General features: G+C 38.7%; 1 protein-coding gene and 1 non-coding gene across 2 annotated transcripts; both read left to right on the forward strand.

Annotated features, from left to right (window-relative positions):
* The first annotated feature begins 4,466 nt into the window (after nucleotides 1-4,466).
* Nucleotides 4,467-5,639, forward strand: LOC125472886. Its single transcript, XM_048574908.1, has one exon. The coding sequence runs from the start codon at nucleotides 4,467-4,469 to the stop codon at nucleotides 5,637-5,639; it is 1,173 nt and encodes a 390-aa protein (XP_048430865.1).
* Nucleotides 5,640-12,087: 6,448 nt separating this feature from the next.
* Nucleotides 12,088-12,196, forward strand: LOC125472904. The gene has a single exon (XR_007254879.1). It is a non-coding gene; the product is annotated as a small nucleolar RNA R71 (small nucleolar RNA).
* Nucleotides 12,197-12,624: the final 428 nt, after the last annotated feature.

A 12,624-nucleotide genomic window follows, 5' to 3' on the forward strand; every position in this document is an offset into this window, starting at 1 on the left:
ACTTGGGATAAGAGACCAAGGAAAAAGTGAAATTGGAAAAGATGATGTCTCCCTTTATAAAGTTCCAACAAAATATATTGGGATGATGTTTGCATATTTCAAAGATGGACCAAAGTCAAAGCATGGGACTTTACCAAAGAAGAAAGTTAAAGTATGGGTCAAAAATATTGACCAAAAGCATTGAAGTAAGACTGACAGATGCTACAAGACAAAGGGAAAGAAAGGAAACTTGCCAATCTCTAAATAAACAGCTAAAGGGGATTTACTTCTCTGTCATGTGAAGTTGGATTTGAAAGAGTTCAAAGTTGTCCCAAGTTTACAAAGAAGGAAAAGCTTGCTATCAAATTTCCCAAATTAATTGGGAAACTCATTCACATGGCAACCTTCGTATTAACACCCAAAGAACTAGAAGACAAACCAAAGCTACAAAAGATTTTGGGAAAAGCATCACTTTGTACAAGTGTTAATGAGAAAGGATGGCAGATATCGAAAACAAAACATGAATGGGAACACAAAAAGGGTGTACAAATGCCCACTCTCAAGACCAATCAAATAATTGTTTATGTGAAAATAGAAATGCCAGAGTGATAATTACACACTAACGCACCAAAAACTCAATCAAGCATGGCAGACATGGAGAGTGCGTCACTACAAAATTCAGGGAGGGCAATTCTCACCTTTGGAGCCATGAATTAACACTTGTTTTCAAAGTACTACAAAATAGTTTGTTCAACAACCAATCGAAGAGATATTGTTGCCAGAAACTCTTGCACGAAAGAATTGATAAGTGCATCTCACGTGGGCCTAGGAGTCTTACCTTATGTCTTCAAATCCTAAACTACTTAAGGAAAAGACAAAATCAAACTCCTATTTCACAAGGCCTATTAGGTAATTACCAAAGGTCATATATGGGTTTTAAATAAATCCAAATGGTTTCTCATTTTGCCAAAGTTTGAATACAAATCCAAATCAAATATCTTACGAACTACGCCAGTTTGATTCCGTTAAGGATTATATCAAGTTTTAGACGCAACCTTGAAACCGAAACGAATCCCTGGTTTATATAAACTAAATTCACTCCTACTACTTTGATCAAGTAATTACACATTCTACAAAGAGTAAAAGAGAAGTCTTCAAGCACAAGTTCCCAGATTTCCAATTAATGGATGCTGCTTATGCAACAAAGTTCCTAGTTTTTTTAGGGAATGTTACTCCATATGAGATTGAAGTAAAACAACAATTTTGTATTCACGTGAGCTTTATATTTGTGGACTCCGTGAATAAAAATAGAGCCTCTCAAAAGGCATGAAGCCACATTAATAAAAATAGAGCCGCTCAAAAGGCACGAAGCCACATCAAACTTCAAATGACATAAAGCCAATTCAAATTACAAATGGCACAAAGATGCCTCAAATGGCAAGAAGCCGTATCAAATCCCAAAAGGCACGAAGCCTAAGAAAAATCTCAAATGGCATGAGACCGTATCAAATATCAAATGGCACGAAACCGCAACAAGATTCGAATGGCACGAAGCCACATCATGCTCTAATGGCTTAAAGTCCTCGCCCGCACGAGCTAAAACTGCACAAGGAATCAACCACTCCAACGGCTCAAAGTCCTCGCCTGCACGAGCTAAAACTGCATAAGGCATTAAACACTCCAATGGTTCAAAGTCCTCGCCCGCACGAGCTAAAACTGCACAAGGCATCAATTGCTCCAATGGCTTAAAGTCCTCTCATGCACGAGCTAAAACTGCACAAGGCATCAAATGCTCCAATGGCTCAAAGTCCTTGCCCGCACAAGCTAAAACTGCACAAGGCACCAAAATGCTCCAACGGCTTAAAGTCCTCGTTTGCATGAGCTAAAATTGCACAAGGCATTAAAATGCTCAAAAGGCTTAAAGTCCTCGTCTGCATGGGCTAAAACTACACAAGGCATTAAATGCTCCAATGGCTTAAAGTCCTTGCCCGCACTAGCTAAAACTGCACAAGGCATCAAATCCTCCAATGGCTCAAAGTCCTCGCCCGCATGAGCTAAAACTGCACAAGGCATCAAATCCAAACAAGTACCAAATACTAAGGAACTACGAGTGACTTGATCCCTCAACGAGGATACGTAGGCAATCTAAGGCTCTACCTAGATGCAGTCACAAAATCAAATAAACACCCAAATCCCCAAAGTTACAATTTATTCATATTAGAATCAAAGGGTATTCCTTTTCCAAAAGAAGGGTTGTAATTAATAGGCGTGTAGCCTAGAATGAGTTGAACTCGAATTAATAAAACCCTGTTTGGAAAAATGAATGAGGGTGAAATTGTGTCGAGTGAATTATTTGTTTACATATTGTGTACAATGTTTGCTTAACAATTGCTTTAAACGATGGCCATTCACCTTAAATGTCAAACCACTCTTCATATCTTGGATTGCTATATGCTTGCACAATGAGATAAGGTCCAGTCCATCTCAATCAAAGCTTCCCAGGAAACAATCTAAGCCTTGAATTATACAATAAAAATTTTTGGTTTCGCTTGAAAGATTAGGATTAAGGCTTTGTCATGGGCAGCTTCAGTTTTCTCTTTATAGATTTTTGCATTCTCCTAAGCTTCATTCCTCCATTCATCCAACTCGTTCAATTGAAGCTTCCTCAAATTTCCTGTTGTTTGAATGTCGAAATTCAAAAATTTAATAGCCCAAAATGCTTTACGTTCCATCTCCACCGGCAAAATGACATGCTTTCCTAAAGACAAGTCGATAAGGAGACATGCCTAAGGGAGTTTTAAACGCCGTTTGACATGCCCAACATGCATCGCTCAATTTACTGGCCCAATCTTTGCGGTTTTGACTCACCATCTTCTTGAAAATATGTTTTATTTCTCTATTCAAAACTTCAACTTGTCCGCTTGTTTGAGGATGGTATGGAGTAGCAAATTTATGAGTAATGTTATACTTCTTCATGAGAGCTTCAAACGGCTTGTTGATGAAGTGAGAACCACCATCACTAGGGATAGCTCCAGGTGTCCCAAATCGAGTAAAGATGTTCTCTTTCAAAAAGTTTAACACAACCCTATGATCGTTGGTTTTTGTAGGCATTGCTTCCACCCATTTAGAGACATCATCTACCGCCATGTAGGAAACGGGCCCATGAAATCGATTCCCCCACATCAAACAATTTAAATTCCAAAATGTTGGTTAATGGCGTTTGTGTTCTAGAAGAAATATTCCCCATTCTTTGGCACCTATCACAAGCGATGACAAAGGCATATGCATCTTTAAATAACGTAGGCCAATAGAATCCACTTTGTAATACCTTTAACGCTATCTTATTTGCACCAAAGTGGCCTCCACAAGTATGAGAATGACAAAAAGTTAGAATGCTATGAACTTCAGAGTGAGACACACACCTTCGTATGATCTGATTTGGGCAATGCTTGAATAAATAGGGATCATCCCAATAGTACTGCTTCACAGTAGATAGAAACTGTTTTCTTTGTTGTTTTGACCATTTCGCCGGCATAAACTGCTTTGCCAAGTTGTTTAGTATGTCAGCATACCATGAGAGTTCTTGAAAAGAGAAGAGTTGCTCATCAAGGAAGTGATCATTGATTGGAAGCTCAGCATCTGCTACTTTGGCACTTCTTAATCTGGACAAGTGATCTGTAACCACATTTTCGCACCTTTTCTTATCCTTAATGTCGAAATCAAACTCTTGAAGCAATAATACCCATCTTATAAGTCTGGGCTTGGCATTGTTTTTTTTTTTTTTTTTTTTTTGTAAGAGATATTTAAGAGCAACATGGTCTGAATATATATAGTCACCTTAAAGCCAATCAAATAGCTCCGACATTTCTCCAAAGCAAAGACTACTGCAAGTAATTCTTTCTCCGTTGTGAGTAGTTTAATTGGGCATCGCTTAGAGTCTTGCTAGCATAAGATGAGTTTTAAGTATAAGTCTCTAGCTGATTAAGTATTAGAAATAAGATGAGTTTTAATGTGTGTATTCATTTGAGCATATCTGCCAAGTGTAAGGTTAAATGATGTAAGGCCATGAGTGCCATGTGGTATTTGATCCATGTAATTAGGTGATGAGTGACTAAGATTAAAAGTAGTGTTTTGTGTGGTCCTAAAGCTAAGGCCATCAATTAAATGTAAAGCAGTGTGAGTGCGCATTGTGTGTGCTGTACAAAGATTATTCCTCTGCAATACTTTTGTAGAGAGAGAACAAAAAGAGAAGAAAACTTTTTCGGTTCAGCTTCTTCTGCTTGCTTGCTTTCTTGCTTATGTTTAGCATTCTAAAACAAACACAGCAAAATCAGATTCACACTAACATGGCCTCAGAGCCTTGTTTCGATTAGATCTGGGCGTGTTTTTGTGAGCTCAAACATCATCGTCTCTGGACTCGGTGAAGTTTGCCGGAGCTTGTCTGTGATCTAAGAACTACGTGTTTTCTGGATTCACACAAGCTCACGATGGCTGGATCTGGGAGTGCTGAAGTGAGGACCCCGATCTTCTCCGGTGAGAACTACGAGTTCTGGAGAATCAAAATGGTTACCATTTTCAAGTCATATGGACTGTGGAACCTGGTGGAAAAAGCGATTCCAGTTTCTGATTCGAAGAAGAAGAAAGCTAAGACTGATGAAGATACAGATGTTGATGCTGACGATGATGAGAAAATAGCTGCAATCTTCATGAAAGATGCAAAAGCTCTCGGAATCATTCAAAAGGCAGTCTCTGACCAGATTTTCCCTCGAATCACAAACGCAGACTCAGCAAAAATGGCATGGGATCTGTTATATGGCGAATATCACGGTGGGGATCAGGTAAGATCTGTGAAACTCCAGAATCTTAGAAGAGAATTCGAATACACTAGAATGCGTGATGATGAATCCTTGACTGGGTATCTTACTCGGTTAAATGATCTGATAAATCAAATGAAAACGTTTGGTGAGACTATGTCAAATGAGAGACTAGTACAGAAGGTATTAATCAGTCTCACTAAGATATATGATCCTATATGCTTAGTGATAGAAAATACCAAATGTTTAGAATCTGTTGAACTGCAAGAGGTATTAGCTATATTGAAGAGTCAAGAGCAGAGGTTTGATTTGCATTCCTCAGATGCAACTGAGAGAGCATTTTCTTCTTTTACTGTTAGTTCAAAAGGGCAGAATCGAAGTTATGCTCAGTCTAGTACTTTTAAACCACAGAGAAATTGGAATCAAAAGGGCAAGAAATGGGAGTCAAAACCAAAGTTTCAGCAAAAATCATACACAAATGTTGCACAGAATAGTACTTCCTCACAGGGTATGGGTCAAGAGAGTGTAAAACCTCAATGTAAGGTGTGTTCAAAGTTTCATTATGGTGAATGTAGGTATAAGGGGAAATCCAAGTGCCATAACTGTGATAGATTTGGTCATTGGGCCAGAGAGTGTACTGTTGGAAAGTCTGTTCAAAAGGCAAACTGTGCAAGTCAAATGGAAGTAACAGGGAACTTGTTTTATGCAAATTGTGCAGTTGCTGAGACTAAGGTTAATGGAGATTGGTACATAGATAGTGGCTGCAGTAATCATATGACAGGAAATGTTGATCTTCTTGTTGATGTGAATACAAATGTTGCAGGGAAAGTTCAAATGCCAACATGAGGGTTAGTTAATGTGGCAGGAATGGGATCACTGGAAATTGAGACTAACAGAGGAAGAAAATACATTCGAGAAGTCATGTACCTACCTGGTTTGAAAGAGAATCTATTAAGTGTAGGACAAATGGATGAGCACGGATATTATCTTGTGTTTGGTGGACATATGTGTACTGTTTTTGATGGTCCTTCTCTGAAATGTCAAATTATCTGTGTAAAAATGAAAGAAAACAGGTGCTATCCTCTATCTCTAAGGCCTGAGAAGCAACTTGTGTTGAAGACCAGTTTTGCTCATTGTTCTCTGACTTGGCACAGAAGATTAGGCCACCTACACTTTGGTGGAATCAAGAAATTGAAGGATAATGACATGGTTCATGGATTACCATATCTAGATGAGTATGACAAAGTGTGTGAAGGCTGCCAATATGGTAAGCAACACAGAGAAAGGTTTCCTAGTGGTCAAGCACAAAGAGCTGGTGCTTCACTTGAATTGGTTCATGTAGATTTGTGTGGACCGATGAGAATTGAGTCTACTGGAGGAAACAAGTACTTCATGTTGCTTGTAGATGATGCAACCAGGATGACATGGGTGTATTTTCTTAGATTCAAATCTGAAGCTTTTATTTGTTTTCAGAAATTCAAGGCCATGACTGAGTTGCAAAGTGGAATGAAGGTAAAATGTGTAAGGAGTGATAGAGGAGGGGAGTTCTTATCAAATGAATTCAAGCAATACTGTGACACAGAGGGAATCCAAAGGCAACTGTCTCTCTCTTACACTCCACAGCAAAATGGAGTGGTTGAAAGAAAAAACAGAACGGTTATTGAAATGGCCAAGTCTATGCTTCATGACAAAGGAATGCCTTACTATATGTGGGCAGAAGCTGTGCATACTGCTGTTTATCTGTTAAACAGATGTCCTACCAAATCACTGGATAGTATAACACCATTTGAAGCTTACAGCAAAAGGAAACCAGGTATTGCTCACTTGAAGGTTTTTGGCTCAGTGTGTTATGTCCATACTCCATCTGAGCTAAGACACAAGCTAGAACCCAAGAGTATAAAAGGAGTCTTTGTTGGATATGCAAAGTGTAAGAAAGGCTATAGAGTATTTGATCCAATTTCTAAGAGACTGATTTTGTCAAGAGATGTTGTGTTCGATGAAAACTCATCTTGGGAATGGGAAAGAAGCACAAAAAGATATATGTCACTGCCTACTTATGAGTTTGACTCTGTTGATACATCAAGAAGTGAGAATACAGAAAATGACATTCAAGTTTCAAGTGGTATTGATGATACACAGATCAACTCACAGTCAAGTGCAGGTGTGAGTGACACTCAGGCATTTGATCATACTCCATTAAAATGGAGAAGGCTGGATGATGTACTTGCTAAATGTAATCTGTGCATTATAGAACCAGAGAAATATGAAGATGCAGCTAAGGATGAATCTTGGATGAATGCTATGAAGGATGAGCTCTCCATGATTGAAAAGAATGCAACCTGGGAGTTAGTGGACAGGCCAAGTAACAAGACTATAATTGGAGTAAAATGGGTGTTTAAAACAAAGCTCAACCTGGATGGAACTGTGCAAAAGAACAAGGCAAGGCTTGTTGCAAAGGGATATGCCCAGAAACCAGGAATAGATTACAACGAGACCTTTGCTCCTGTTGCCCGTTTAGATACAATCAGAACCCTTATAGCATTGGCTGCACAAAAGAGTTGGAAACTCTATCAACTTGATGTCAAATCGGCTTTTTTGAATGGTGTTCTAGAGGAGGAGGTTTATGTGGAGCAGCCTGATGGTTTTGTAGCTAAAGGGGAGGAAGACAGGGTATATAAACTTCACAAAGCCTTGTATGGCCTAAAACAGGCACCACGGGCCTGGTATGGAGAAATAGATACCTATTTCTCACAATGTGGTTTCACAAGAAGTTTAAGTGAACCAACACTGTACATCAAGACAGAAGAGGAATGCATTTTGATTGTGTCGATCTATGTGGATGACATAATCTATACTGGGAGCAACAAACGAATGCTTGAAGAATTCAAGGAAGACATGAAACGAAAGTATGAGATGACTGATTTGGGTCTTCTATATCATTTTCTTGGAATGGGAATAATTCAGACCACTTCAAGCATTTTCATCCACCAAAAGAAATATGCAAGCTCTTTGTTAGACAAATTTGGTCTAAAAGAGTGCAAACCTGTGCTTACTCCATTGGTTGCAACTGAGAAGTTAACCATGGATGATGCAAATGGTGCTGCAAGTGAAGAATTATACAGAAGTTTGGTGGGAAGTCTCTTATATCTCACTGCAACCAGGCCTGATATTATGTATGCATCCAGTCTGTTAGCCAGATTTATGCACTGCCCTACCAGTAAGCATGTTGGAACTGCTAAAAGAGTATTAAGATACATTAAGGGTACACTTGATTATGGTCTGGAATATGTGAAGGGCAAGAACTCAATGTTAATTGGGTTCTGTGATAGTGACTGGAGTGGATCAATTGAGGACAGTAAAAGTACTTCTGGTTATGCTTTCTCTTTTGGCAGTGGAGTATTCTCTTGGGCATCTGTGAAGCAAAATTGTGTTGCTCTTTCCACTGCAGAAGCAGAGTACATCAGTGCTTCAGAAGCAACTACTCAAGCCATTTGGTTGAGATTTGTTCTTGAAGACTTTGGAGAATTTCAAACCGAAGCCACTCCAGTGCACTGTGACAACACCTCAGCAATTGCAATCACCAAGAACTCTGTGTTCCATCAGAAGACCAAACACATTAACAGATGATATCATTTCATCAAGGATGCACTGAAGGATGGCATCATTGATCTGGTGTACTGTCTAACTAATGAACAACTTGCTGATATCTTCACAAAACCTCTGCCTAAAGATCGGTTTAATTATCTCAGGAGCATGCTAGGATTGAAATCAGCTCAAGACTTAAAGGGGAGTGTTGAATTATAAGTCTCTAGCTGATTAAGTATTAGAAATAAGATGAGTTTTAATGTGTGTATTCATTTGAGCATATCTGCCAAGTGTAAGGTTAAATGATGTAAGGCCATGAGTGCCATGTGGTATTTGATCCATGTAATTAGGTGATGAGTGACTAAGATTAAAAGTAGTGTTTTGTGTGGTCCTAAAGCTAAGGCCATCAATTAAATGTAAAGCAGTGTGAGTGCGCATTGTGTGTGCTGTACAAAGATTATTCCTCTGCAATACTTTTGTAGAGAGAGAACAAAAAGAGAAGAAAACTTTTTCGGTTCAGCTTCTTCTGCTTGCTTGCTTTCTTGCTTCTGTTTAGCATTCTAAAACAAACACAGCAAAATCAGATTCACACTAACATATATGACGTGGAGAAGCTTGTTAACCCACTGTCCTAAAATAGCAACTAGTACATAGTCAGACGCATCGCATATCAATTCGAACGAAAAATCCCAGTTTGGAGCTTGCATGATGGGAGCTTGTGTTAGCTCTTTTTTCAACATTTCAAATGATTTTAAGCACTCCTCGTTGAAATCAAAGACAACAACTTTAACCAAAAAATCACATAAAGGCTTGGTGGTTTTTGAAAAGTTTTTAATAAACCTTCTATAGAACCCCGCATGCCGAAGAAACAATTGAATTCCTTTAATAGATGTAGGAATTGGCAACTTAGAGATCAATTAAATTTTAGCTTTATCCACTTGGATGCCCTTGGAGGAAATAACATGACCTAAAACAATGCCTTGCTTCACTAGAAAGTGACTTTTCTCCCAATTCAAAACCAAATTGGTTTCTTGACAACGTTTCAGCACTAATGTAAGATTATAGCGACATTCATCAAAAGAAGAACCCAGGATGGAAAAATCATCCATAAATACCTTGATAATTAGTCCCACCATGTCAAAAAAAAAAGCTCATCATGTATCTTTGAAAAGTCGCCGGTGCATTGCATAATCTAAATGGCATTCATCTATACGCAAAAGTTCCAAAGGGGCATGTGAAAGTTGTCTTTTCTTGATCTTCTGGAGCTATTGTAATCTGGTTGTAACTGGAATAACCATCAAGAAAACAGTAATATTGATTTCCAGCAAGTTTCTTGAGCATCTGATCAATCAAGGGAGAAGGGGAGTGATCTTTTCTTGTGGCATCATTGAACCTTCTGCAATCAGTAATACACTCCCACCTGTAACTGTTCTTCGAGGAATCAGCTCATTTTCTTCATTCTTTCCTACAATAATAGCTAATCATTTTGATGTACTACACTCACCCATTTACTGTCAGAGATCAAATATATGACCCCAACATCTAACAATTTCAAAATTTCAGCACGCACCACTATCTTCATGTGAGAATTGAGACGCCTTGGAGCTTCTATGGATGGCTTTGATTCCTTTTCAAGTAGTATTCTATGCATGCACATAGAAGGGCTAATCTCTTTAATGTCTGCAGTTATCCATCCCAAGGTTGTCTTATTTTATTTTAGTACTCGTAGTAGTTTTTCTTCTTCACGTGCACTTAGATCAGAGGCAATAATGACGGGAAGAGTTTCAAAATCTCCTAAGAATGCATACTTTAACGTATCAGGAAGAAGCTTCAATTCTAACTTTGGAGGCTCCTCAATGGACAAAACAATTTTGGTTTGTGGAGGCAAAATTTCAAACTTTGGTTGCCATCTAGGTGGGTAAATGGTTGCAGCATTGAGTGTTGCCTCAACTGCTATGTTTTCTTCATTTTCAAACTCCATGCTATGTTGTGTAATGCATACTTCTAGAGGGTCATCAATGCTTGTCTTAATGAAAGTCTTTTCGACGAGATGATTCACAACGTCAATATTAAAACAATCATAAGCTCCCAAAGATTTTTTTTTAAAGCTTTGAACACCTGAAACTCAATAGTAATATCCTGCACAGTCATGGTTAGTAAACCGGATTTGACATCAATCTTTGTACCTGCAGTCGCCATGAAGGGTTAGCCTAGGATGAGAGGAAGTTCATAATCTTTGATGTCAATTTATTCCATGTCCAAAATAATAAAATCAGTTGGGAGGATAAATTGATCAACTTTGACAAGTACATCTTCAATAATGCCTCTTGGGTATTTCACAGAATGGTCCTCAAATTGCAAAGATATTGAAATAGGTTTCAATTCCCCCAAGCTTAAATGCTCATATACAGCATAAGGCATAAGATTGACACTTGTCCCTAAATTGAGCAAAGCCCTTTCAAATGTTTTGTTGCCAATAACGCATGGGATTGTAAAGCTTCCTGGGACCTAAAGCTTTGATGGCAATTTTCGTTGAAGAACTGAACTAACAGTCTCCGGAAGCATCACCTTTTCATTTTTCTCCATATCTTATTTTATTTGTGTAGAGATCTTTGAGAAATTTTGCATGGGAAGGAATTTCTTTGATGGCTTCAAGCAATGGTATGCTGATTTGAACTTTCTTGAATTGTTCCAATATATGCCCCATATACTGATCCTTCTTAGTTTTCTTTGCACGCTGAGGGAATGGTAAAGGAGCGTCATACACCACATCCTTAAGTGTTGGATCAATTAAAGTTCTTTTCAGCTCAGATGATGGTTGTTTCAAGCTTTCAATAGCATGATCTAGCTACTGGTCATTCATATTTGTGGCCCTCACTTCTTCTTTTTTTTCAACTTTTTCACGTATTTTAACATTGTTGTCAATAATTTCTCAAAGTTGTAACTGCCTGCACATGCTCATTATTTCTTAGATTAATTTATGTTTGGCTTGGAAAATGACCCTGCTCTCTATGAAGTTTGCTCACAGATGTAGCAATCTGCCCCATTTGTTTTTCGAGCTCAGCTTGACCTTTCTGAAGTGTTGATATACTTTGATCGTAGTGTTTTGTTTTCTTCAACAACTAAGTTAGCATCTCCTTCACACCTAGCATCTTCTTGTTGATCGATTGGAGCATGATAGAGCTGTTGGTATGACCTTGATGAATTGGATGGTCCCATGGTATTTTGCGAGTCCCTTCACGATAAATTAGGATGTTCTCTCCACCCCGGGTTATATGTATTGGAGTATCATGGATTATTTCGAGGCATTCCACTAAATACATTGACCTCTTGCACCTCTTCCAAAATAAGATTTGCTGGACAACTTGCAGTATCATGGGTGATGCTAGCGCATAAGGTACATGGTTGTGTACTTATTTTGCTCACTAGTGGAGTGAGAAGCTTTGTAAGGGCTGCCACTTGTGCTTCTAAACCAGTCCTTGTATCAACTTCATAAAGACCTCATTTTTTTTTGTTGACGATGTAATTGTGGCTCTCGAGTCTTTTGTCGGAAAATCTCAATGCTCAGAATTTTCACATAGGCCTCGAGAGCACGTATGGAGTCTTCTGGAGTTTTGTCCATAAGATTTCCACCAACAGTTGAGTCAACCAAGCTCCTGCATTGAGGGTTTATACTTTTGTAGAATAATGAACATTCTGCCAAGTATTAAAACCATGATGAGGGCATTGAAGAAACAAGTCCTTATATCGCTCCCAATTCCCATGAAATTGTTCACCATCTTGCTATCGGAAACTCATAATTTCATTAATTAAAGCATTGGTTCTTTGAGCAGGGAAGAATTTGGATAGAAACTTCTTGGATAACTCTATCCATGTGTCAATGGAGGCTTTAGGGAGGGAATCCAACCAGCTACTTGCTTTATCCCTCAAAGAGAACGGGAATAAACGGAGTCGAATTTGTTCCTCACTAACATTGGGTAAAGATGAATGTGGAGCATAGCATGAAGAATGCCTTGATATGATGCTAAGGATTTTCCTCTTCTTTCCCATAGAACATAGGCAACACTTGAATTATTTGTGGGCGAATCTCGAAATGCTGCAAAATGGGGGGCCAATACAATGCACGACGGCTCGTTGTACTCTGTTGGTTTTGTGTAGTCACGCATGAGCCTTGGTTGTGGGGGTGGATCATTTCCACCATTGTTGTCATCACCCATAATTAGTCCTTCAACATCTTGTTGTCTCC

Source organism: the organism of the source record quoted next, unplaced genomic scaffold (assembly GCF_019419815.1).
Source record: "Pyrus x bretschneideri cultivar Hongxiangsu unplaced genomic scaffold, Pyrus_bretschneideri_v1 Contig76, whole genome shotgun sequence".
In the NCBI taxonomy this organism is placed as follows: domain Eukaryota; kingdom Viridiplantae; phylum Streptophyta; class Magnoliopsida; order Rosales; family Rosaceae; genus Pyrus; species Pyrus x bretschneideri.